Below are 25,667 nucleotides of genomic sequence, written 5' to 3'. Positions count from 1 at the left end.
TGCCCTTGCACTTTGAACAGAGGTTTCCAGTGAGTAGCCCACAGCAATCCCCAGGAATTTTTCCTGGGTTGATTAAAAACCCAGCAACGTGAATGAGGAGTTTAAATGAAGGTTTCATTTGCATTGCCTAAAATATATTTGCTGATGGGGAATTTTACCCTCCATTTTTCTGGATGTTCACCAAGCTCTGCATTGTCACACTGAAGCCACTCACGGCCTTTTCTAGTTTTTCCTAAATAACATTGTCTCTTCCATAGTATTTGACATCTAAGTATTCTCTTCATCACTCTGCTAAGCACTAAGCATACCCAAGTATCTACATACAGACTATTATGGTATATCTCATTTTTGAAACTGTGAACTGTCCAATTTTTGTCCTTTTTGTTTTTCCTTGCTAGACGGATGCTTGACTGGATCAAGTTCTTCCCTCGTCCTTATTTTACAAGTGCTTTCAGTATTTTTTGGTGAAGACTTTTTGTACAAACTTAACCAAACCCCTTTCATAGATTACCTAACATATTTTCATTTATCTAGTATGTTGTCTATACGGTAAAAAATACCAACTGTATAAATACATATATATATATGTGGGTATAACTTGTGACTTTTTTTAAGAAAAATCATGCTGCTTAATCTTTTATTTGATCCTGAACTGCTTAAATAAACACAATATATTATTGTTCCCTTTTAGGTTGCATGATGCTTTGTTTTATTGGTTTACTTCCTTGCCACTTCCAGTGGTTCTGGTAAGGCTTGTTGCTCCACAGGTGATTTTTTTCCTTCCTCCTCAGTGTTCAGTTGCATGGGTGCAACCATTTGCAATGGATTTGAAAGGCATACTTGATATGTGTATTGACTGAGAAGCCAATTTGGGTATTCATTTTGGAGATACTTTGAGGTTTCTGAATGATTTCGTTGTAAAGTCATGTTGAAAGCACTGATTCTTCTTCATCTTTACAGCTAACCACGTACCAACACGACATACAAAGAACTCAGCTAGTTCCATGATACTAAAAGTGCTCCTCTTCTCTTCTGTTACTCTCAGGCAGTGCAATGGATTTACCAGTTCTCTTCCAGGCTCCCCGCACCCTGGATTTCTACGTTCCAAGGATGACCAGTTGGTTTCAATCTCTACCTAAACTTTTCCCTTTAACTACACAGGACAATTTTTCTTGCCTTTCTGCTGTTCAGAAGTATGTGCACTTTGGTAGCGGCTGGGTGAGAGACTATTGCACAAGTAGAGATTGCAGCAAGCAGAGTGTCAGACTGGAATACTGATTTTGTTTCAGGTCCCTATTTCTTGCCCTTAAGATCCAAGGGATTGCTTCTTTAGCTTATGTATGCACACAAATACAGCATTCTAAAGGAAAGGGAGAAACATACCATTCGATTTCAGACAGCATTCCTTCTTTCCCCCTCTTCAGGTTTTATACCTCTAAATAAATTTAACTCAATGAACTCATGGAAAGCCCTTTTTCTTGTATTTTTTTTTAATCTCTATGCCTCTGGAGCACTTAACTCATCTTCTCAGGTATATTCTGAGTGCTGACTGCTGCCCTTTGTGCAACTCCAACTTACCCTGTGCTTTAACTTCTTGTCATCCGTCGTTATGAGCCGAAATACTGACCCCAAAATGCTGTTCAATACCACAGATAGATAAGATCTAAATTAAACTCTTATGTTCTCAAGCTGATGTCTTTTTTAATCTCTTTTGGGAAGTTTATTCCTCGATATGTCACTTAAGACCATACTTAGTAGTTTCCACTAAATATTCAATTGCAAACATGCAGTCTAGGCAATTGTATATTGTAGTATCCGTCGTAAGTCCACTTCCTTAGAGTGAAATGCTACCATTAAAATGCAGATGAATTTAGTAATTAGAATTGTTTGAGCCAGATAGATATTGCTCTGTATATCGTAATAATTTAGTTATGACATTCGTGTAGTTGAGATCAGTATCACTAAAAATTATTATTTAATCATTTTAGACTCTTTCAAGAACAGAGCGATAGGTATGGCCAGGATGTTCTTGAAAATCTGTTTCATTCTGGGTTTTTTTGCACAAATGTGGTGCATTAATAATACATTGGGTATTGAAATGAACATATATCCTCACGCTTTTTTGCTCTCACTAACTTTTCTATTAGCTATGATCATGAAGGGCGTCTGACCAATGTAACACGTCCCACTGGAGTGGTAACTAGCCTTCATCGGGAGATGGAGAAGTCTATTACCATCGACATTGAGAATTCTAATCGGGATGACGATGTCACGGTCATCACAAATCTCTCCTCTGTGGAGGCTTCCTATACAGTTGTTCAAGGTACCAAAGCACACTTCTCAGCACCTCTCCTAACCACACACACCACTTGAGAAAGCAATTCGCAAAAGATTTGTGTCATTAGGACAGTTATGAGCAGGGGACAAACTTATCAGGTTTGCAAGAAAAAGCTCCCCTAAAGCTCATTCCTAAAATAGCAGGTCTACAGGAGAGGTAAGAGACATTTACAGTCATGCTTTGTGTCAGGTATGCCTGGTCGTTATCTGCTGCTGTCAGTTAGTCCTGCTATTGCCTCTTGGGTCAGGATCACTTTACCCACTCGCATATTTCTCTGTATTTCACTGCAAAATTGGTTCTGACTTCAGTGCCACAGAGATGCAGTGTGACTGCTGAGTGTCAGCTGCCTGGGGAGAGATCCTGGTGGAGAGACAGGCTCAGGTGGCCTCCTACTATTAGACATGGAACCTTTCAAACTTATACACTACCATTAAAGAAAATTTAGAACAATCAGGGCAGTGGATGCTCTTGACCCATGGTTAGCACTTCTGAGAACAGTGTTACAGCCCAAGTGTGGCTGGAGAGAGCAGCAACAAAGTGGTGAGTGTTTGCTTAGAGCTTTCCAGCACTGCCCCAGCATTGATTCCCATGAAGTGAAAACAGTCAGTTATCAAAGATAGACTGAAAGGAGTTTGGTGAGTGATAGGTTTTTCTAATTAAGATATAATGTCACTGGAATGAGAATGTCATCATTGAGCAGTAGTCTCCTCCTGACATAAATGTCAGCAGCTACAGACTATTATACCATGACGTGTGCTTACAAAGACTATTTCTGTTATACCAGGTGATTAATTATGTAGATGTTGTCCTTCTGTCAGATAGACCTTGGTGCTGTGGTGACAGTTGCACACTGTAGCACTCCAAACTGGCAGAGAATGGACTTGCCTGTGTCAAAGAGCTAGAGAACTGCATGACCACAGCAGTATGGGGCCAAAAGGCCCCACTGCTGGTGGGGTGGCAGGATGGCAGGCAGGGAAGGGGGTGCCAGCTTGCATTGCTTCAGCCCCATACCTGGAGGATTTAAAGCCAAACTCTGTACAAGTCCCTCCTTGAGGAAAGTTTTTAAACAGAATGAAAGAAAAAGAAGAGGCATTTACTTCTTCCCACTCTTTAAAGAGTCCAGCAGTCTTTTTTTTTCCCCCCTTTCTTTCTGTCCTGGAGTTTGATGGTTTATTGTTGATCCACAGGTTCAGTTTTTGGGAGTTTTTTTTCGTATTAGAAATAAATTATGTGGTTGAAAGCATTATCACTGTGCATTTTGATTCACAATTAAAACTAAAGGGGAAACCTAATGAAATAAACACAGTATCTCTCTGCAGGCTCACTGTTGCACTACTGTTCTTTACATGAATCAGTAACATCTGTAATTTCCACCATAGTACCACGTAAATGGTAATTGCAGGCTGACTTCATTTAACATCAACAGGAGTGCAATAAAAGCCCAATCAAATTAAGTTATATGTTTTCTTTATGACTGGAGTAGCTAAATTATTTTCTTTTCATTATTGCTGTAGATCAAGTGAGGAACAGCTACCAGCTCTGTAATAATGGTACTTTGAGAGTGATGTATGCCAATGGCATGAGCATTAGCTTTCACAGCGAACCTCATGTCCTGGCTGGGACTGTGACTCCCACCATAGGACGATGTAATATTTCTCTACCAATGGAAAATGGTTTAAACTCAATTGAATGGCGTCTGAGGAAGGAACAGATCAAAGGCAAAGTGACTGTGTTTGGAAGAAAGCTCAGGGTAAGTAGAATCTGTCATTACAATAATGCCCTCTGTGGGCAGAACATTAATTTTCCTTTTTGAAGGACATCTTTCCTGTTTTTACTTGTTTAAAATGCACAACTCTGGGATTTTTTTTGATATGACAGTGTTTTCTCTATTGGAGAGCTCAGTTAACTGCATGGGATTGTGTGCTACAATCAGCTATAGAAGCTTCATTACTAAAAGTATTCTAAAAGAGGTTGGTAAAAATACCCAGAACATTGGTGCAAGTGACTCTGCTTCTGAAGGTGGGGGAAAAACCAATCCAACCATTCAGCATTTGTAAAACTGCTACAGCGCACTCACCACAGCTAGTCCTGGGCGGGAAGCACAATTACAGCCTGAGCAGTTACATTCTGCTTGTGCAGAATCCACCTGCAGATTTATTGAGGCAGGCATATTGTGTTCATTCCCCTTCCGAAATGGCATGATTGGAAAATAATTGCCATAATTACAAAGTCATAAGCATAGGATAAAACAGACACTCAGGTCATGTAATCCATCTCCTGCCAAATTAAAGATGTGCTGCAGCTGGGCTAATCCCATTCTGTGCTTAGCTGGCCTGGTTTTCACCCCTTGAGTACCTAAACTTTCACTGGCTGCTTCACTATAGGTGGTTTTGGAAGGGCTTTGAGTTCTTGGGCAGAGAACAAGTGTAGTGCTAATCAAGCCCTGGTTCTTTTTAGAATTCTTTCAACGTCACTGGACATGAGATACAGTTCTGTGTGTTCAAGATGCTGTATTAAATGCAGTATCTCTAAACAATTACATAGTAATTCACAAAAAACTATTATGAATCAGATGTTACATTTTGGTGTTTTTCTATTGCTTAACATCTAATTCCCAGTGTTGAATTAACAAGTCTTTCCTGTTCTCATAAATGCTCAGAATGCACCTACTGGGGAGAGGGGGAAGGTTAGACAAAAAAAGGAATGAGATTAGAAGCTAATCCTTAATGACTAAATTTCATGGCTGCATAATTGATTGTGGTGTGTTGACCTGCAGAAGTTGATTAGAAGTAGAAACCAGATGAGCACTGCATTTTGACTAGGTGTTCAAAACAAAAATAGATAGGATCCTGAAACAAAATTGTGGTAATCCTAAGTCTCAATGCTAGAAATTTAATAGAAGTACTTGTGGTAATCAGCTGAAGTTAAACACATCTTAGAGCTGAAACCTTGCCTGAGATGGGTTTTCTTGCATCATGTTTATGCAAATCAAAACACTGCCTTATCTAGCAACACCTCAACATTTAATTGTCTGGGTTTAGTTCCTGCAACAATAATCAGATACCCATTTAGCTCTTTTAAATGAAAATCACAATGAGATTATAACAGGTTGAGTGGACGGAAAATGAAATTTGAAAATGAGAGGGAAAGCACAGAATTTATTTGCATCTCATTTATTCTAATTCATCTTTATAAATTGTTTAGTGAATGAAATGGAGCACGTGTGTGTGTTCACTGGGGGAGCAGGTGGCAGCAGGGTCAGCTGTGGCAGCTGGGACAAATGTGGCACATAGTGATACAGAATGGGGCACTACTGTGGGACTAACACAGGGATGACCAGGCAGGGAGTGTATGGAGCCAAATCCTGAATCTCCAGCACAGAATCAACTATGCTGAAAGGGATCATTATGAGATGGGAATCACCTCTTGCTGGAGCCAATACCCCTTTCCTTCGATATTTAAAGGGGGCCTACAAGAAAAAGGGGGTTGTACTTTTTAGTAGGGCAATAGGACAAGGGGTAATGGTTTTAAACTAAAAGAGATTTAAATTAGAAGAGATTTCTGCTAGATATAACGAAGAATTTTTTTACAATGAATGAGGGGGCTGAGGCGCTGGCACAGGGTGCCCAGAGAAGCTGTGGCTGCCCCATCCCTGGCAGTGTTCAAGGCCAGGTTGGATGGTGCTTGGAGCAACCTGGTCAAGGGGCAGGTGTCTCTGCTCATTCCAGGTGGGGTGGGTTGGATAAATGACCTTTAAAGGTCCCTTCCAACCCAAAGTAGTCGATAATTGTGTGATTCTCTAGGTAGAGCTGCCTCCTGTGCCCCCAGCTCTGCTCATCATGCTGTAGGCAAATCTCAGCTGTACATGTTGGCCTCTGAGACATGCTGGGGCCAACTTTGTTAAGTCAGGAAAGGAAGACCTGCCCTTCACCTCTGTGTTATCTCACTTACTGTCCGCTACTCTCCTATGTACCACACGTCCGGTGTGTTGCAGTAGTTTCAGTTAAAGTATTGAAGATTCCTTTCTGAAGAGTTTTTGTTACAGTGCAGCTTCACATAAGTGATTTTTGTTGCCAGACCTTTACCCAAGGCACAAAGGGCTCATCCCTATGGCCACTTGTTCAGTGGCAGCCAAGGGAAAAAAACAGATGTGCACATAGGTAGTGGAACAAAAGAGACCGAGCTTGTTAGGTGATCTTCAGTCATGGGAGTTACTGATTCAGTTTGGGTTACTATATAATTAATATGACATTACAATTACACTCTCTGGTTTTACTTATTTTACAAATGAAAATGAAGTTACTGAATTATCCAAGCAGGTGCTGCTTTATTCTCCAAGTGATGTTTGTGTGTGTGCATAGCTCTTGTCTGGGTAACCATTAAAAAAAACCCTAATACTTTTCTATGGCAAAAAACCTAACAACCTTTACAATGTTATTGAGAAAAGGGAGGAATACCTGGAGTCAGACTTTCCTCCGTGCAGATTAGAGTTGCAGTTACCGTAATGGAGGGAAGAAACCCCAGAAATCAAAAAACAAAATGAAATAAAACCAGAAAAGCTAAAATTCAGTTCTTAATCTTTCTGGAAGACCTCGAGCTCTGTGAAGGAAAGGGTTTTCATATGTCTCTGTCATCAGGATTAATCCTACACTTACAGAACTAGTGTAACCAGTTGAGAAAGTTCTGCTTTTGAGTTTGGCTTCCCTGGGTTTGTTTCCATTACAATGGGAGAGCAGAAAAAGGTTTATTTGGCCAAGATGTTTTATAAGAAATACCCTATCTTTTCTTTGAATCACAGGAGAAGTTTTTGCTGGGATAACCTTTGGGAAAACCTACAGGAAAGAGCTTTTTCTAATAATTGCCCACTGAGATGTAAACTATTAGAGCTAAATCTTATTAATGGGAAAAATTAGGATAATGAGCAATAATTTGAAATAATTATTTCTTTACAAACACAAAATTGTATTCCTTTTAAATTTGCTTTCTGTGTAACTGAATTCCTGCAGAGTCGAGTGGGGTGGGAATTGGGTTCACCACTGCCAGGGAAAATCTCTCAGAATAACTTTTATGTCCTCGAGAAAGGCCCAGGGTTAATTTACATATTGTTTGATGTGCAGTTTAATTCTGGATAAGAGAAAACGTGGCCTAATCAAAGCTGCTGCAAAGAACAGATTCCCACAAACTGATGAATACTTTTAAGTAGTGTTTGCTCTCAAATTATATCTAATTTAAAGACTTCTGCTTTATTAATGATGCATCTACAATTAAATTACTTAAGAGGCTTTATCAGATTACAGCATTAGCCTGAATTCTGTGGCGTAGTCTGCAGTGAATATATTTATGTATCTCTTATAGCACTCTCTCTAGAAGCTTCTCCATTTGGCATTCTTGTACTCCTTTGTTTCTGTTTTGGTCTTTTATTAAAAACCAAAAAGAACAAAATCTGGGCCCAAAACACTTCATGTTATACTTTGAAAACTGTAACTGAAAAAAAAATGAAAAAGAAAAAATAAAAGCATTTAACCTAATTATTTAGTTTGTTTCTCAAAACTAAGTCCACCTTTCCCAGCCTGTATGAGTAGAATCTTTAATCAGAAGAAATGAAACCCATCCCAAGTGATTGGATTGCTATGGAATTGATCTATGGAATATTTGGAAAGTAAATGAAGAAAACAGTAAATGAATGAATTCATAAGCAGGGTGTTGGCAGCTACAGGTACTAAGTGCCTAAACCGCAGTGAAGACATGAAATTATAATTTCTTCTGTTCTTGGAGTCATAGTAGGGGAAGAGATTAAGAACTACTGTTGGCAGAAGTAGAAAAGTTACTTCTGTGTAAAAGAAGTTGTTTCTCTGCCAAGTGCTAACACTGCACTTTTAAGATCCAAGTGTGCATTATGTCCCTCTGTTGTGATAAGAGAAGCCCATTGCTGCAAGATTACAGCTCCCATGTTGCAGGGAGATGGGAAATAACCCAGTGAAACACCAGTGAAACTTACTTATTGGAATATCCAAGTAGTAGAAAGCAGAAGCCAGTTAATGGGAAGAGATGCTCCACTTCTCGATACTGGGGGGAAATTGAGCTCTCCATTGTGCATGCCATTTTCATCCACAGGGGCTAGTGGCACTGCCCACTGAACGCAGCCTCTGTTCCCTCCATAGGTGCACGGGAGGAATTTACTGTCCATTGACTATGACCGGAACATACGCACAGAAAAAATCTATGATGATCACCGGAAATTCACCCTGCGGATCATCTATGACCAGCTCGGGCGCCCATTCCTCTGGCTGCCCAGCAGCGGCCTGGCTGCTGTCAACGTGTCCTACTTCTTCAACGGGCGCCTGGCTGGGCTGCAGCGCGGAGCCATGAGTGAGAGAACAGACCTGGATAAGCAAGGCAGGATTGTATCACGCATGTTTGCCGATGGCAAAGTTTGGAGCTACACCTATCTAGAAAAAGTAAGTGATGCTGTTTTGCCTGCTGACATCAGCTACAAAGAGACAAACTGCTGCTCAGCTTCATTTTAAGCCCTGTATGTAACACACACACACACAGATTATCTACAATTTGACATATTCCAGTTGTAAAGAATCCCTCAAGCCTGCTCTCAAAATTGCTTATTTTTCAATTAGTTGACTAATTTGACTAATGTTTAATGGGAAATACTTTGCTCATGGTTTGTGTCTTTTAATATGTTCCTGGAAGCAGTTAGGCTGCCATAAAATGGCATAAACTGAACACAATGAATTGTCCTTCATTAAGACCAAAAATGCATGACTAAACCTGACAAAAGGTTCAGGTAGAAACAGGCAATTCATCTCTAATCATTATTTATTAAATGAAAATATTGAAAAGCATTTTTACTTAGCCCAGTTAAGACACTTCAATCATAAGTGCCTTAAATACTTCAAAATTGCATATTCCCTTTCCCTTCTTTGAACCTGTTGTTTTAAGCAAACCAGAGCTGATATTCTCTGCTTGTCGTCTCACGTATTTCACAGTAATAGTTGTGAATTACAACTGCTAGTGGCAAAATAAATCAAGTCATTTATCTAACACCTCTGCATCCCTCAGAAAAAATGAAAACAAAAAGGTCCTACTAGGGGGAGGGCAGCTAATAGATTTCTAACCTACACTTTCCTGGAGTGTCGGCATATTGATTTCCACGTAGCAGATCCTCTCATGTAGCAAGCTGACAATATTCTTGCACAGCTTTGTGCCCCTAAACTGATGCATCTTATTCTCTTTTGATTCATTTAACACTAGTGCCTCCTCAGTAAACTTTTCTTTACTGCCCTCAGAGGTCACATGCTGAAAGCTGGTAACTGTGTATTAATTTTCTCCCTACAGTCGATGGTACTACTCCTTCAGAGTCAACGCCAGTACATCTTTGAGTATGATTCTTCAGACCGCCTTCATGCTGTCACCATGCCCAGCGTTGCTCGGCACAGCATGTCAACTCACACCTCCATCGGCTACATTAGAAACATTTATAACCCTCCTGAAAGCAACGCATCAGTGATTTTTGATTACAGTGATGATGGGAGGATTCTGAAAACATCATTTTTAGGCACTGGCCGGCAAGTCTTCTACAAGTATGGAAAACTATCCAAATTATCTGAGATTGTTTATGACAGCACTGCAGTTACTTTTGGGTATGATGAAACTACAGGCGTCCTAAAAATGGTGAATTTGCAAAGTGGGGGATTTTCTTGTACAATCCGCTATCGTAAAATTGGTCCTCTCGTTGACAAACAGATCTACAGGTTCTCTGAAGAGGGCATGGTCAATGCAAGGTTTGATTATACATATCATGATAACAGCTTTCGAATCGCGAGCATCAAACCCATAATAAGCGAGACTCCTCTTCCAGTTGATCTTTACCGTTACGATGAGATTTCTGGCAAAGTAGAGCATTTCGGCAAGTTTGGAGTTATTTATTATGATATCAATCAAATTATTACTACAGCAGTTATGACACTGAGTAAGCACTTTGATACCCATGGGCGCATTAAAGAAGTTCAGTATGAAATGTTCCGATCCCTAATGTACTGGATGACTGTCCAATATGACAGCATGGGAAGGGTAACTAAAAGAGAGCTGAAACTTGGTCCATATGCCAACACCACCAAGTATACCTATGACTATGATGGAGATGGGCAACTGCAAAGTGTAGCAGTAAATGATAGGCCTACCTGGCGTTACAGTTATGATCTGAATGGGAACCTTCATCTCCTGAATCCTGGAAACAGTGTCCGACTGATGCCCCTGCGCTATGACCTGAGAGACAGGATTACACGCTTAGGTGACATACCCTATAAAATTGATGATGATGGATTCCTGTGTCAGCGAGGCTCAGATGTATTTGAATACAACTCCAAAGGACTCTTGACAAGAGCTTACAACAAAGCCAATGGATGGAGCGTTCAGTACCGTTACGATGGACTCGGCCGAAGGGCTTCCTGTAAGACTAACCTGGGGCACCACCTACAGTACTTTTATGCTGATCTTCACAATCCAACAAGGGTCACTCATGTGTACAATCATTCCAATTCAGAAATTACCTCTTTGTACTATGATCTGCAAGGCCACCTCTTTGCAATGGAAAGTAGCAGCGGGGAAGAATATTATGTTGCCTCTGATAACACAGGCACTCCACTAGCTGTGTTCAGCATCAATGGCCTCATGATCAAACAGCTTCAGTACACAGCATATGGGGAGATTTACTATGACTCTAACCCTGATTTCCAGCTGGTTATTGGGTTCCATGGGGGGCTGTATGATCCTTTAACCAAACTCGTCCATTTTACCCAAAGGGACTATGATGTCCTGGCTGGACGCTGGACATCTCCTGATTACACCATGTGGAAAAAGATTGGTAAAGAACCCGCTCCTTTCAATCTGTACATGTTCAAGAGTAACAACCCTCTAAGCAATGAACTGGATCTAAAGAACTATGTAACAGGTGAGACCTCATTACATTTCTTGTAAACAACAAGTTTGGAAGTTGATTTGGGATAGAAATCAGACTTCTCCTTACTAGCCATTTGCTGAATCTTCCTGTCTGGGTTGGGCCATTTTACTTTTTGTGCTATGGAAAGGGCTGTCTAGTCCTGATTCTCTGATGCTGCCCCTGCCCAAATGAAGGGCACTAAATGAGAAGCCAAAAGGAATTTATGGAGGGGAAAAATATAAATTAACTCTCAAAATTAACTGCTGACTGAGCCCATGGGCACATTATGAATTAGTGCCAAGAACTGATTTCATTAAACCTCTTTTCCCATTTAACTTTTAATACACAAACGGTTTTCAATCTTTAAAACCAAAATCTTGATTTTTAGAAATATTCTTACCTCCTGAAAGTGTAAGAAATGTGATGGAATGTGGAGAGCTGAGGAAGAGAAACAATAAAGTAGTTTTGATTGCAAATGTTAGAACTGGGTAAAACTTGTAACCCCTTCTTAATTACTAGTAATTTTTCACTTAGTGAGATCACAAAGTACTTGAGCCCGCCGCTGGCAACTTCTAAAAAGAAAGGTAATTAGTATGTCTTCAGGAAATCTTCTCTCAGCGCTGAATATGCAGTATCCAGTAATTAGAGCAGTGGTATCATTTATAAAAAGGAGCTATCTTAATTTTAGCAGTAATTTGAATTTCAAGAAAAGTGCATTTCCTTCAGAGAAAATCACAGCAAGTTTGATTGGTACGTTGGGACCTAATCATGTGTGTAACATAGCAGAGGTTCTATTGGAGCTACTTTCCAATTTGAAGATAATGCAACTTGTATCTGATAGTGTGAAAATACTGGTGACTTAAATGACCTTGGGATCAAATTCTATTGCCCTAAGTTCAAGTCCTGTTTTCATCCACCACAACAGTGGATGAAAATTATTAGATGTAAATCCCTGGTTTAGATTTTCAGTGTCATCTGACAATATTTTGCTATGTTCTGAAGTCACATTCATTTAATTTATCCACCCACTGGATGAAATCTAGGAAGATCTATTGCATTTTGGTCCACACACACCTTACAGTCTGTAAAAATAATTCACTGGTGATGAAAACATTTGTTGCTGTATGGACTAAAGAGATTCACTTGCACAGGAAGGGATTATGGTGGCACCTGGGTTGTCACAGTTTAAAAAACAACCCAAACAGAAAATAGAAGAGCTACTTCCCCACCTCAATCCATTCTTACTGTTAACCCCTGACACTGCTTTGTTCACAGGTTTTGCTGGAAAGGAATTCCTGTACCAAGTGCAGTGCTGCAAAGCAGAACAGTAACTACTTTGCATATAGGTCCTCCTCTTTTTTTGTGGAAATAGGGCAGCTGAAGTGAATTGTTCGGGATGCAAGGATGCTGGGGAGGGACTCTTCATTAGGGACTCCAGTGGTAGGACAAGGGGTAATGGCTTTAAACTTAAACAGGGGAACTTTAGGTTAGATCTAAGGAAGAAGTTCTTCACAGTGAGGGTGGTGAGGCACTGGAATAGGTTGCCCAAGGAAGTTGTGAATGCTCCAACCCTGGAGGTGTTCAAGGCCAGGCTGGACAGAGCCTTGGGCGACCTAGTTTAGTGTGTGGTGTCCCTGCTCATGGCAGGGGGTTTGGAACTAGATGATCGTAAGGTCCTTTCCAACCCTAACTATTCTATGATTCTGTTCTATGATTATACCATAAAATAAACTGCAGCCTTAAAAAGGAGCAGTGACCCTACGCTGTCCAAAGCTACAGAAAAAATATGATAGTCACTGTGTGATGGGAGGTACATACAAAGGTCTTTACAGAAGCAGAGCTTCTTACTACTAATTTAAGTGCCAGAATGGCTGAAGAAAAGAAGAGTTTTGCTGTCAAATGTCCTCAGCCAAGGAGTACTGCACTTTTTATGGCATAACATGTTGGGAAAACAGGCTTTGCAACAGCAAGCAGGCTCCGTGCTGTGTCTGAGAGCGTCCCCGACGTCTGTGTGCAAGGTGGGTGCTCCACAGGCACCCCACATGCCTGTGGCAGCAAGCAGAGCTGCTGTGCACCGTGCCTGGGGTGCTCTAAATGCAGACAGAGACCCTCGCAGCAAGAGTGCCCTGCATAGTCGTGTCTCTTCAGACACAGGGTTTGGCTCACATGGGGAAGCAGCAATAGCAGCATCAGAAGCTGTTGTAGGCCAGTGAGGAAAGAAGGGTGGTGGAAAGGACAGGATTTTTAAACAGAAATGATCATGAATATAGGTCCAAATCAAATTAGAAGTGTCTGTGCTCCCACACTGCTGCTCATCCCTGTGACTGGCAGAAAAGAGAAGCAGGAAACAAATGTAAATGAGGGTCATGGGATTTTCCATTGTTGTTGTTAAAAATGTCAATTGATAACTAAAATACATCGTAAGTTCTTAACATCTGCTGAGTGAGAGTTACTGTTACTTAGTGACTTGGGTTTTTCAGCAAGATACGAGGTCAGAGTTTTACTGGTTGAACCCAGAGCTGGAACTTCCCAAAGCTCACCCCAGAGCTGAGCTCTGACCCTCCCATGCAGCTCCTACTTTTCCATACTGGGCCTGGAGGGATAGTGAGGATATTCATGGTGCCTAAATTTAGCCATCTGAATTACAAGTCTAGCTCTTCCCTGCATTTAATGGAGCCTCCAGAGACGTGGTGACAGCTAATAGAAGTAGGACACAGAAGAGAAGCCATGTATTTTCCCCAAGGACTTTGCAGATGTTTCTGGGAGTACCAACCTAATAAAACATCATTTAACAATAGAGTTTATAGGTTACAGGAGCCACATCAGAAGGTGTCAGAGATGGAACAAGTATTGCATACAGTGAAATGTTTGGATAATCCATGTGCTTTAATGGAAAAAGAATGAAAGAGGTCGTATATCCCTGTTGAACTATTTAGGGTAAATGTAAAGCAGTATTTCCTGCTCCTGTTCACGGTGGATTACTACAAATCTGTCAAGTCCCACGCTGTAATATAAATGATGAGTTCCACTGCTACTTGAAATCAAGGAGGTCAAGGATGAATTTCTTGATTTTTTTGATTTCTTGTCTTTATTACACACATTCGTTTCTCACTTGCCTGCTTCCTTTTGATTTCTAGATGTCAAAAGCTGGTTGGTGATGTTTGGATTTCAGCTTAGCAACATTATTCCTGGTTTCCCTAGAGCAAAAATGTACTTTGTGTCACCGCCATATGAGTTGTCTGAGAGTCAAGCATGTGAAAACGGACAGGTAGGCAGAAATATGACATTATTCCTATGAATTAAAGTCCTGGCTCTTGTGTAGTTACAGCAGAAGGCCAAGTATTTATTTCTGGGTAAAACTAGAGGAGTATAGCTGGATTTTATCCTAATGAACATATGCCTTTCTTGCCAGCATTCATTGTTATCATAATTACAGTGTCATTAGTTTGTCTTTTATTGAGTTCTTCCTTGATTAACAAGTTGTAACTCGATTAACTTGATTAGCAATGACAAAGGGAGACTTTGTCAGGGCAATTCATCATCTGTTGTACCTTTGGAAAAACCATCCTAATAACATGTGTTGCAATAAACTTAGGTTGGTACTTGCTGTACTGCTAAGAAATGATTCTTCTCCCCCTGCAATAGGATTTCTCACTATTTTTTGTCTGATGCTTTTTCTAGTTAGAGGCTTTGGTTTGGTGCTCTAGTTACTACAGTCAAGTTCAGTTACAGCCTTCACACTTGTCAGGTTAAGAATGGAAAATATCAATAATTATATAAATAATTATACCTTTATAATAAATCTCAACCCATTTAATAAACTTAGAAAGAGTACTAGGTCAACTCCAGACTTAGTCTTTGCTGGGCTTACTTCACATCTGTAGTAATACAACAAAAAGGATCATATAAACCTAAACGTACCACTTTACAGGCTTCTAAGTCATTTGAGAGTCTAAATCCCTTCCTCAGGAATTTGCTTTGTTGTTTTGAAACCCAACTCTTACCTAGTTTCAAAGAGGCTTACATTCCTAAGCATTTTAGTCATCTGTCCTGGTTGAAATCCCAGAAGTGCTGTGCTGTCTTTTAATAGGTGGAGTCTGTTTGGTTTCAGCTCAGATTAAAATAGTTCTAGGCTTGGGTCTTACTTCTTCTTGTAATGGACATTCTATAATTTGCCAAAATTGAGATTTGTGATACATGTGTGCTACAAAGATTGATTAATGAGAAATATTTTATTTGGTATTAATTATACTTATATAAGTATATTTATTTGGTACTAATAGCAAAATAATTTGCCACATGAGCATTTACCTGATTCTGAAGGAGATGCGGGAATGGACGGGTGGCTGAGGGTGGTCTTCCCATAGCACAGAATTTTTCATTGCATAGATTTCCCTTAAAAAGGCAAAGCAAAGATTAGTGCTGGTCTCTGCAATGAGTACTTTGAGATCTATATCTTCGTTGTTGTTTTTGTGTCTTGTTTTGCTTTCCCCAGCTAATTACAGGAGTTCAGCAGACGACAGAAAGACACAACCAGGCTTTCATGGCTCTTGAGGGCCAGGTCATATCTAAGAGATTACATGCCAATATTAGAGAAAAAGCAGGTCACTGGTTTGCCACAACCACTCCTATCATTGGGAAAGGAATCATGTTTGCTGTGAAGGAAGGCCGTGTAACCACTGGCATTTCCAGCATAGCCACAGACGATAGCAGGAAGATTGCCTCTGTCCTGAACAGTGCTCACTACCTGGAGAAAATGCACTACAGCATCGAGGGGAAGGACACCCATTACTTTGTGAAGATAGGCTCGGCTGACAGCGACCTCGTCACCCTCGCGATGACCAGCGGGAGGAAGGTGCTGGACAGCGGAGTCAACGTCACGGTGTCCCAGCCCACCCTGCTGGTGAGCGGGAGGACTCGAAGGTTTACCAACATTGAGTTCCAGTACTGCACCCTGCTGATCAACATCCGCTACGGACTGACCTCCGACACGCTGGACGAGGAGAAGGCCCGAGTGCTCGACCAGGCTCGGCAGCGAGCGCTGGGAGCAGCCTGGGCCAAGGAGCAGCAGAAGGCACGGGACGGCCGTGAGGGCAGCCGCGTATGGACAGACGGAGAGAAGCAGCAGCTTCTGAACACAGGAAGGGTTCAAGGTTACGAGGGATATTATGTCCTGCCCGTGGAGCAGTACCCAGAGCTAGCAGACAGTAGCAGCAACATCCAGTTTTTAAGACAGAATGAAATGGGAAAGAGGTAACAAATTAACCTGCTGTCATCCTTTGCTGGATGAATCAGTAGTCATAACTGTTATCTCCTCTCCTAAGGAGATGAAGACCTAAATGGGGGCACTAGGCTGAGCTACTCTGGGATAGTAAGTGGCAAAAAGCTCATATTTTTTGAGTTAAATGCCACTGTTCAAGTGATTAAAACCCACATCCTGAAGTGGACTAAAGCCAGACTGAAAACTCTAAACCATACAAATTAAAAAGTACCCCTGAAATATTACCCACTTGTTCTGGGTCTGAAGGAAAACAAAAAGAAGGCCTCGTATTGTATTACCTCACTCCATTCACACGTGAGCAAACTAAGAAATCCAAGTGGGCCACTTTCACTAACCAGCTGATGAAACACAGATGATTCAGACTGCTTGTTTGATAAATATCCAAGAGGTTTTCATTTAAAGCAAAATACAGGTGCATTTAAAACATGACTTTGGGGTGATTCGTGTGTAGCAACTGGAGGACAATGAGAATGCAAGTGAGAGCACACTGGAAATAGGAAAGCAAAATATATTTAAAAGTAACAAAACCACACTTGCACTCTGACCCTCCTCTGGTCTGGCCTGAAGCTTAACTCACTCAAAGAGGGCAGAGTGTAAAGTTACATTCAAAATGGTGGCTATAAATCACTACAAATAAATTTCATACTCTGTTTGTCTTTGAAGATTTCCATTGTGGACAGTATAACACAGTTACAGGGTGTAGTCTGTTTAGATTCAGTAGTTTGTTGGTATCAGTTCCAGTAGAGCTGTGGGCATTGTGTTACACTATTGCAAATGGGCACCACGTCAGATCACCCTGTACATACATCAGCCAGAAGGCACAATCACTGTTTCAGATTTAAAAATTATTAGTGTGTTTGTTTGGTCGAGAAACTGAGACAATCACATTACAGTCACCACAGAAAAGAAAAAAAAGAGAAAAAAAAAGTCTAATAAGAACTTTGGTACAAGAACTTTTTTGTAATATACATGTATGAATTGTTCATTGAGTTTTTATATTAATTTTAATTTGCTGCTAAGCAAAGACTAGAGACAGGCAAAGATAATTTATGGCAAAGTGTTTAAATTGTTTATACATAAATAAAGTCTCTAAAACTCCTGTGAATGACTTGTCTTCCATTGTGAAATCTTTTCAAAATGAACAAGTCGGTGTCTCACTGCCACCCAATGCACACAGCATCTCATATGGCATGATGGCTTGCTGTTGGACCATGGATTCTGCAGAGGGCTGGTCCTTTGACCTCTGGGTAAGCAACGTCCTACCAACACACCCCCCAAACCTCCATTTAGGACACAGCAGAAAACTGGCAAGTGTTTTTGAAGTTCCCCCTGTGCACCTCACAACCAACAACCCTCAAACTGCCATGTTTCAATCCTGGAATCAGTTTAATTGCACTAAAGTATCCTCCAAACAGTTTGAAAATGCAGCAACATACTACTAAATGGAATGTGGAAGGCCGTGCTGTGAGTCAGGAAGTCTCCATGAAATCTATCTTCTTTGGGAGACTGCTTATTTCTACCATTCATTCAAAAATTGGAGGTAAGCTCAAAAACCCTCTCCTAAGCAAACAGTCGCTCCTGGTGATGTGGAAAGGGAACCATCCATCAGCCAGAGCCCTGCTGCTTTTCTCTCATGTCAGTATGTAGCTAGGGAGCTCTACTTAATTTTGGAACAGTTTTGCTTTTGGGGTTGCAAATGAGGGTTTTAATTATTCATGATATTGAGTTGATTGTTGGTATTAATTCACTCCAGGTCACTTTAAAGCAGAGCAGTTCAGTGGCTGTGTTCTGGAACACCTACAGCACTCACAAAGTGCATCTAATCTCTGCTATGCAAAGAAGAGCCACCCCGTAGTGATGACGTGCAGGGCACTGGAACCCCGAGCCCAGTTACTTACCCTCTGAAGGGTGAGTCTGGGTACACTTTCAGATGAAGCCCTTTATGCCCATCACTGCTGATGTTTTCTGTGCTGATGGACTTGAAGTGCTGTTACGTTATCACGCTGTTCTTTACAAGTGAAACCTCTTAATGATGTGATTTTTTTTTTTAATGGAGGCATAAAATGTGACATCCCCAAGTACAGACACTTCATTACCACAGCTTTTCTGGATTACCCTCGGCCTGTGCTGGTAAGATGCTTGGGTCATTTTTTGGAATGGAATGCTTCTTGCAGTTGAGAAGGTTGAAATCAGAATGTGTTGCACAGTTTCTGCTGTCCTTGATTCTGTTACCATTCTCCTAAAGCTGAAACTCTTCAGAATTAGAGATTCTGCTACTTCAAAGGGAAATGCAGTTAAACTAAAAGAAGTACCTTTTTAATATCAATGACTATGGGAGGAGCTGTAACAGATTTGCAGGAGATGCGCTCCCTGTGCGGCAACTTTGCATCCTCAGGATGTTCTTAAACACATTTAGGGGTGGTTCAGTCATGTTTGCATGAACAGCGTAGCTGCGTGGGCAAAGCTCCCTGCCTGTCCTTTGGACAAGTAGCCAATAGTACGTCCAGTGGCGTAGAAGCCCTTGTGTGGTGCATCAAAGAGATTGGAAGGGTTACTGTATTTTGTCGGTATGACAAAGAGCTAGATGCTCTCATGTCTGCAAAAAGTAGCTGGCTGTTAGAGGCCTTAGTAAAGAGCTTTTCACTTCATGAATGGGGGATTTAGATAGCTGTATTGATGTGGCCATGTTCAGCCTCTTACTGCCTCCTCTCATGTGGCCCATCTGAGTTTCCTCTGTTTCTTGAGGTATCTTTTTCTCCTTTTTCCTTTCTACAACCCTCCCTTTCCTAATTCCCCTCAAATCAGTATCTCCTGCTCCTCTCAAAGCTCTTCCTTTTCCTCTCTCCTCCCTGCTACACTCTTCCTATGGAATAGGTGATTAACCTAAAGCAACACCAAGGAGACATGAACTGGGATCCTGCTTATGGGAGAGTGGTGGCTTTAACAGTGACATTGTGGCTGTGTTCCCAGCAGTGCTGTGACCAGGCCAGGCTGAGGGCAGCCATGTAAGGACCTGGTCTGAGAAGCTGTCCTGGCTGTGGGAAGGCGCAGTGCCTGAGCCACAGACATGGGTTTGTCCTTCTAACTCACTTGAGTATAAGCTGAGGTGTCTGCAGAGTGAACACAAACCTGAGAAAAGGCTTCTGTTTGAAGCCAAAACCAGATGCAGAATCAGCATTAGAGAGTGTTTCCTTCTTTTGCTGTAAGTGAAGGAATTTGGTATTTATAACCTTGCATTTCCTGACTTAGCCCAAAGCCCGGGACGTGGTAGTCAGTTTAGGCTGTGTCTCTGCACACCCTGATCCTCACCACCACTGGTGTTTCCCTCTCAAGGTTGCACTCCACAGCACTTTGGCCGCATGATGGTAGTTCTGCCCAGGAGACGCTCAGCCTTTGCCTCCTTGCACTGCCTTGCCCACACCAGTCCCCAGCAGGGCCATGTCAGCCTCCCTTAATGGCCTTGGTGTGTCCCAAATAAAGGCACCAACAGAAGCGCCCCTTAAAGCTGGGCCAGACCGATGGATCCACAATACTCTCATGGGAACACACGTGGGGAAGGAAGCATTTAGACCTTACTTGCTTTTCTTTGCTACCTGGAGTGCAAAGACTCACACACACATACTGGGCTCTGGGAATGTGCAGAGCCGGTCTGGAACCTGCACAAACCAGTGGCTTTGGCATGGTTAGTTTTTACCTCCCACCCCTTGGGTAATGTAGCCTCTAAGAGGTTTCCTGACAGAAATGACTGTGCCAACAGCATTCTGCCTCTGTAATATCACCCTGTAAGCCCCTGATCTTCATGTAGCCCAGTCTCATCACTGCTGTAAGAGCACAAAACTAGATATCCCTCCTCTGCTCTGGACATGACCGGAGCACCTCCTGCTAAGGCTCTCCCATGTTTGTTTGTCAAGAATTTCCTGTGTGAACAAGTATCAGCCTTCCCCAGGAATTCAAGAAAACTGCATCAGAACTGAGTGCTGTTGAGTAACTTGTATTAACTGCTTCATGCTGACATTTCTGCCAGGTTGGAGCTTTTGCCGACAGTCTTGCAAACACTTCTAAAGCACTCAGTGATGATCAAACATGGGAGTATGTTCGACGTTCAGGTCTGAGGCTACAGCCCTAGGAAACCCAAAAAGTAGTTCTTGTCATCCTCTGTTCATCTTGCATGAGAACCACCTGATAAGGTCTAACTTATACTCAGGTGGCCTTTATTTTAATTGTGCATGTGTTCAAAGGTGCGATCTTACCTTACGACCAAGGTAGGATGGCCTTACAAGTCCTACACCAGCCAAATGTTAAGCACAAGGCCCTTAATCTCAGGAAACACAGGTTCTATCCAGAAGGCAGACTTTCTACAGCTGTATTTTCTCTGAAGAGGAACTAAGAGTAGATGTCCCTGGGCAATTCTGAATGTGGGAATGGGGCTCCACTAGTCAGATGTAGAGTGTAACAGGCTCACTGGCTCTAGCTAAGTGGGGTAATAACATGGTACCAGGATCTCTCTGCCTCTGACGTTTTCTGCCAGCAAGGAAAGTTCCTGCCCAACCTCTTCAAGTGCATCCTGCAGCATAAAGGTTTCTTCTTTACAAGGATTACTTAGTTTAAATCATACCTATTGGAAAAACTTCCACTCTAGAATCAAACTCACTTCACCTCCGTGACAACAAGTGCCAAGGGCTGCGTGGTCACACGAGTTTAAGATGGGGCCATCGCTTGCCACAGTGCAGTTGCTGAGGCAGCTGCAAAAGACTTGCCAGATCTCTGAATCAGCAAGGAGAACTTAGAGCCTCACAGTCGCTGTCAGCCCATGTGTCATGGTCTAACCCCAGCCACTGAGCACCACGCAGCCACTTGCTTACACCTCCCCTTGCCCCAGTGGGATGGGGAGAAAAATCAGAAAAAAAGCTGTTCTCAACCCAAACCTGTAGGTTGAGAACAGTTTAATAAATGAAATAAAATATAGTAATGACTGTTACTAAAAGGGAGGGAACTAAAAGAGAGAGAGGAATAAAACCCAGTAAACGCAAACGATGCCAATTGCTCACCACCCGCCGACTGATCCCCAGCCCGACCCGAGCAGTGATCTGGGCCTTCTGGGTAACTCCCTCATACTGGGCATGACGTGCTGTGGTATGGAATACCCCTTTGGCCAGTTTGGGTCAGGTGTCCTGTCTCTGCTTCCTCACGGCTTCCCGTGCCCCTCCTCACTGGCAGAGCATGAGACTGGAAAGTCCTTGCTCGGAGTAAGCAATACTGAGCAATAGCTAAAAACATCGGTGTTACCGGCGTTGTTCTCAGGCTAAAGTCAAAACCACAGCACTGCACCAGCTCCTAGGAAGAAAATTAATTCTATTCCAGCCGAAACCAAGACACCATGGAAAATACTGAAGGATTGCTGGCTGTAGCAGATGGCTCCATTGGGCAGAAGCTGCCACAGGAGGCTCCTGGTGTTGGTAGGTACCAGTATTCACACATTGTACACTGTAAGTGCTTGTTTAGGTCCATCATAGCCAAACAACTCTCCCCCTTTGCCAGGTATGTCTGTCATCTCCCTAATAAACATAGTTTTATGGAATGCTTAAACATGACCAAGAGGTCTAGAAAGGCAAATACTATTACCAGTGTTAAAGCACAAACTGCCCTGTGCTGGTAAAGCCTTTTCTGCTTTTGTCCAACCCAAGGCAGCAGTGCTGGGCAGATCTAGAATCACGATCATGAGCTGTGTGTCTGATGGGTGATGTAGTAGCATGAGTGACTGGGAAGAGCAAGCGGTATTTGAGAGGCAGCCGAGACTGGGTCACCCAGCAGTGATCACAGTGTGCTGCAGCACCCTCACAGCTGCACCCATCACACTGGTGGGCTAAGTTGGTCATTTTAATCTCGGCTGACCAAGATCTCGCTATGTCAGCACAGACTCACCACCAAACCAAGTGAAACCCGAGGTGGAAGCACCGGTGGGATGTGCTCAGGTACTACACCAGACACCCAGCCAGATGACCCAGGCAGGGGAGCAGCCTGGTGGAGAAGTCAGGGCCTCGACCCTGCTGCCTCTCCCGTGCTTTGTTTAGGTGGCTGCAAGCACCCTGCACACTGCAGGCCAGGCAGCCCCTGCAGACATGGCCCAGAGCCACTGGCGAACATGGGGTTTGCACCAAGGCAAGAGTCAGTGCCCAGCAGGTACCTTGCACCTACCCATGTGCAGCTCAGCAGATTCCACCAGCCGTGCCCAGGCTTCCCACACCTCCTACAGTTCTGCAGGAGCTCTTTGGGTTACACATCTAATGTAACAGGTCAGGCTTTCCCTTATTTCCTTATTCATTACAATACTTCTGTAATGTCTTAGCCTCCACCGAGGATTTTAGGGTTCTGGGATTAGAGTCAGGCTACTTCTGTGGTGATTCTGAGCCAAGGAGTTAAAAAAAAAGCCAAGTAGTAAAGTAAAATGTGGTAAATGCACCATGGGAGAGAGCCGTGTGCCAGCTTCCAGAGAGGAGCAAACGAATGCAGCCAATTTATAAACCCTTAACAAATAGGATTTACAATGGAAGTGGCAGTTAAGCCATCATGAGTGCAGAGGGTGGCAAGCAGTACAGTGTAACACTGTCTGTGCTGTATTACAGCACCTCAGCAGCACTGCTACCGGAGAAATGATATTTACTGAATTTTTACATCTGTAGATAACAGCTTCTGGCAGCTTGAGCCTCATTTTGTGCTTGCATATAAAAAGAAAATCTGCCAGCAGAATTGTGTTGGCTCTGCTGCTGCCTGTGCTGCTAAAGCCCAGGCCTGTGCCTGGTTCAGATACCTCTCCCCCCCCGACTTCATGAATGAAGCCATCATGTAAATGAAAGTAAAACATTAGCAACGCTACTCAGTGTTGTAAGTCAGTAATCCATCTCCAGTGGTCAGCAACAGTCAAAGGCTCAATAGGCTCTTCCCCCGGCAGTGTTCAAGGCCATGTTGGACAAAGCCTTGAGCAACACGGTCTAGCGTGAGGTGTCCCTGCCCATGGCAGGGGGTTGGAACAGGATGCTCCTAAGGTCCCTTGCAACCCAAACCAGTCTGGGATGATTCTGTGGTTCTTGATAAACCAGACTTTTTCATCTGCCAAAAGTTCCTCCTAGAGCTAAAAACCAGATTTCTGTTTGCTTCTGTGTACTGCAGTGCTCTTTTTGAGGACATCCCCATCCCAATGCCTCTGCCCAGGTGGGGAAGGCAGGCCACCAAAGCACCTGAGAGGAGATTTCCCACACCTGACACAGCAGTGGGCCCTTATTAAAAGGAAGGGGAGGGCGGAGGCTGAGGTTGGTGGGGTGAGTTTGGATTCTTTCTCTTGGTTTCACAGTCACAGGACTAGTGAGGCTGACCACTGTGAAGAGCAGGGGCTCAGGACCAAGTCCACACGGGTTTGGAACATCTTCAAGGGTGAGGCCACAACCTCTCTGGGTAACCTCTTCCAATGCCCTGTCACCTTCTGCCTAATGCAACCCAAGCTGCTGCTGCCTGCTTTGCCATAAAGGCAACTGCTGGCTCATGGTCACCCTGTTATCCCCCAGGTCCTTCCCTGGAAAGCTGCTTTCCAGCTGAGTGGCACCCAGCTTGTCCTGGTGCTTGGGGTTGTTCCTCCCAAGGTGCAGGACCCTGCATTTCCCTTTGCTGTACTTCATGGGTTTTCCACTGGCCCCTTTCTCCATCCTGTCCCACTGGATGGCAGAAGATCCTCTGGTTTATCAGCTGCTCTGCCCAGAACCTCCCCCAGTTGTCATGATCCTTCCAGCTCCCTCGGCACTCCTGTGTGCATCCCAGCAACTCCCAGGGACTTGCCCATCTCCCATTTGTTGCTCTCTTACCTCATTCTTGCTCTAGAGCTTCTCCCTGGACAAGCTGAGGCCAGGAAAGGCCACAGGCCATGAAGGCATTGAGTGTCTCAGCCTCCTCTGTGTCACCAAACCCCCCGCCCCAGCTGGCAGAGAGCTCACACTGATCCTTACAGAAACACGGTGTCTGCCCTGCTCCCAGCCCCACTGCAGAGTGGCACTGCTGGGCTGCACCGCCGCTCTCTCCCAGCCCTGCACGGGGGCACTGCCTGGCAGCAGGACACAGTCATGTTTTATACCAGGTAATGGAACCACTGCAGCTGCTGCAGTTTAAAATGTGTGCTGTTTGCCTGAGGAAGTGTCGGGTTTGTAGTTTGTGAGTCCACCGACCCCACTGACCGTGTCCACCTCCCCCCCAGCCCCAGCAGCTCCCGACAGGAGCAGCCACGTAGGTCTTTGGCTGTTGCATTCACCTCGGTTCAGCCACCAGTTCCTGGTCTGAGGTGTGAGCAGTACCTGTCACACTGCTGTCCCTGTGCTCACACGCTCACCCGGCTTCACAGGGAGTCTCTGTTCAGTGCTACAGGGCACCTTGAGAGGAGAGGTGGATCGATAGCCACGCCACCAGTAAAGCTCAGTGCTGCGTTACCAGTCAGATGGGGATGAGCAGCAGCTATAAAGCAGAATCTGGATTACTAAAGCATGGAATAAGTGGTCCTTCGAGACCAAGCCACATGTGAAGTATTTTCTAACTGAAGCTAAACTGCTTAAACAGTTTCTTTAGTGTCTCTGTCACAGTTGTTTCTTTAGCGTCTCTGATTTATGCAGTAAAGTAACTTGGTGGAGTTTGTTGGGTTTTTTCTCTCTGTTTGCTGCTGCAGCTGCAAGGTACTGTGTGCTGGGCAGGAGTGGGGCTTTGACTCTGCAGGGCTGTCAGCAACAGCATTGCTGCTGTGCTGCCCCATGGCCCTTCAGCTATTTACCCTGTGTAGCACAGGGGACAAATCCCTGCTGCACGATGGTATCAGCACCACCTCACCAGCCTCTGTGTGTCCAATGCAGGTTTGTGTCTGACTGAAACAACGTGCTGCTGAGCAAGTGAGACGAGAGAGGTGGGAAGGGAAAGCCTTGGAGAACTTGCTTCTGCCTTTGCAGCGCTTTGCCCTTCACTGCTACAAGTCGTCTTGTCCCCTTTGGGACCTGCAGTGCCACAGACAGCAATGGCAGCTCTGGTGGTCACATCCCTGCGCTGCTCTGGCACTCGGCAGTGGCAGA

General features: G+C 43.4%; 1 protein-coding gene across 1 annotated transcript in view; it reads left to right on the top strand.

Moving 5' to 3' along the window:
* The window catches only part of TENM2 (teneurin transmembrane protein 2), a gene marked incomplete at its 5' end in the record, with an annotated part of 36,610 nt that extends 18,933 nt beyond the window's left edge, over positions 1 to 17,677 (top strand). Inside the window, 6 exons of the mRNA XM_010022659.1 lie at positions 2,148 to 2,323; positions 3,853 to 4,088; positions 8,500 to 8,796; positions 9,689 to 11,303; positions 14,429 to 14,559; positions 15,787 to 17,677. Of these exons, the coding sequence (XP_010020961.1) occupies positions 2,148 to 2,323; positions 3,853 to 4,088; positions 8,500 to 8,796; positions 9,689 to 11,303; positions 14,429 to 14,559; positions 15,787 to 16,548 (3,217 nt within the window). The remainder of the gene's footprint in view (positions 1 to 2,147; positions 2,324 to 3,852; positions 4,089 to 8,499; positions 8,797 to 9,688; positions 11,304 to 14,428; positions 14,560 to 15,786) is intronic.
* Positions 17,678 to 25,667: the final 7,990 nt, after the last annotated feature.

Source organism: Nestor notabilis, unplaced genomic scaffold, assembly GCF_000696875.1.
Source record: "Nestor notabilis isolate BGI_N333 unplaced genomic scaffold, ASM69687v1 scaffold6749, whole genome shotgun sequence".
NCBI classification, from domain to species: Eukaryota; Metazoa; Chordata; class Aves; order Psittaciformes; family Psittacidae; genus Nestor; species Nestor notabilis.
Note: the sequence above shows the minus strand (reverse complement) of the source record. Positions and strands in the feature narration are given on the sequence as shown.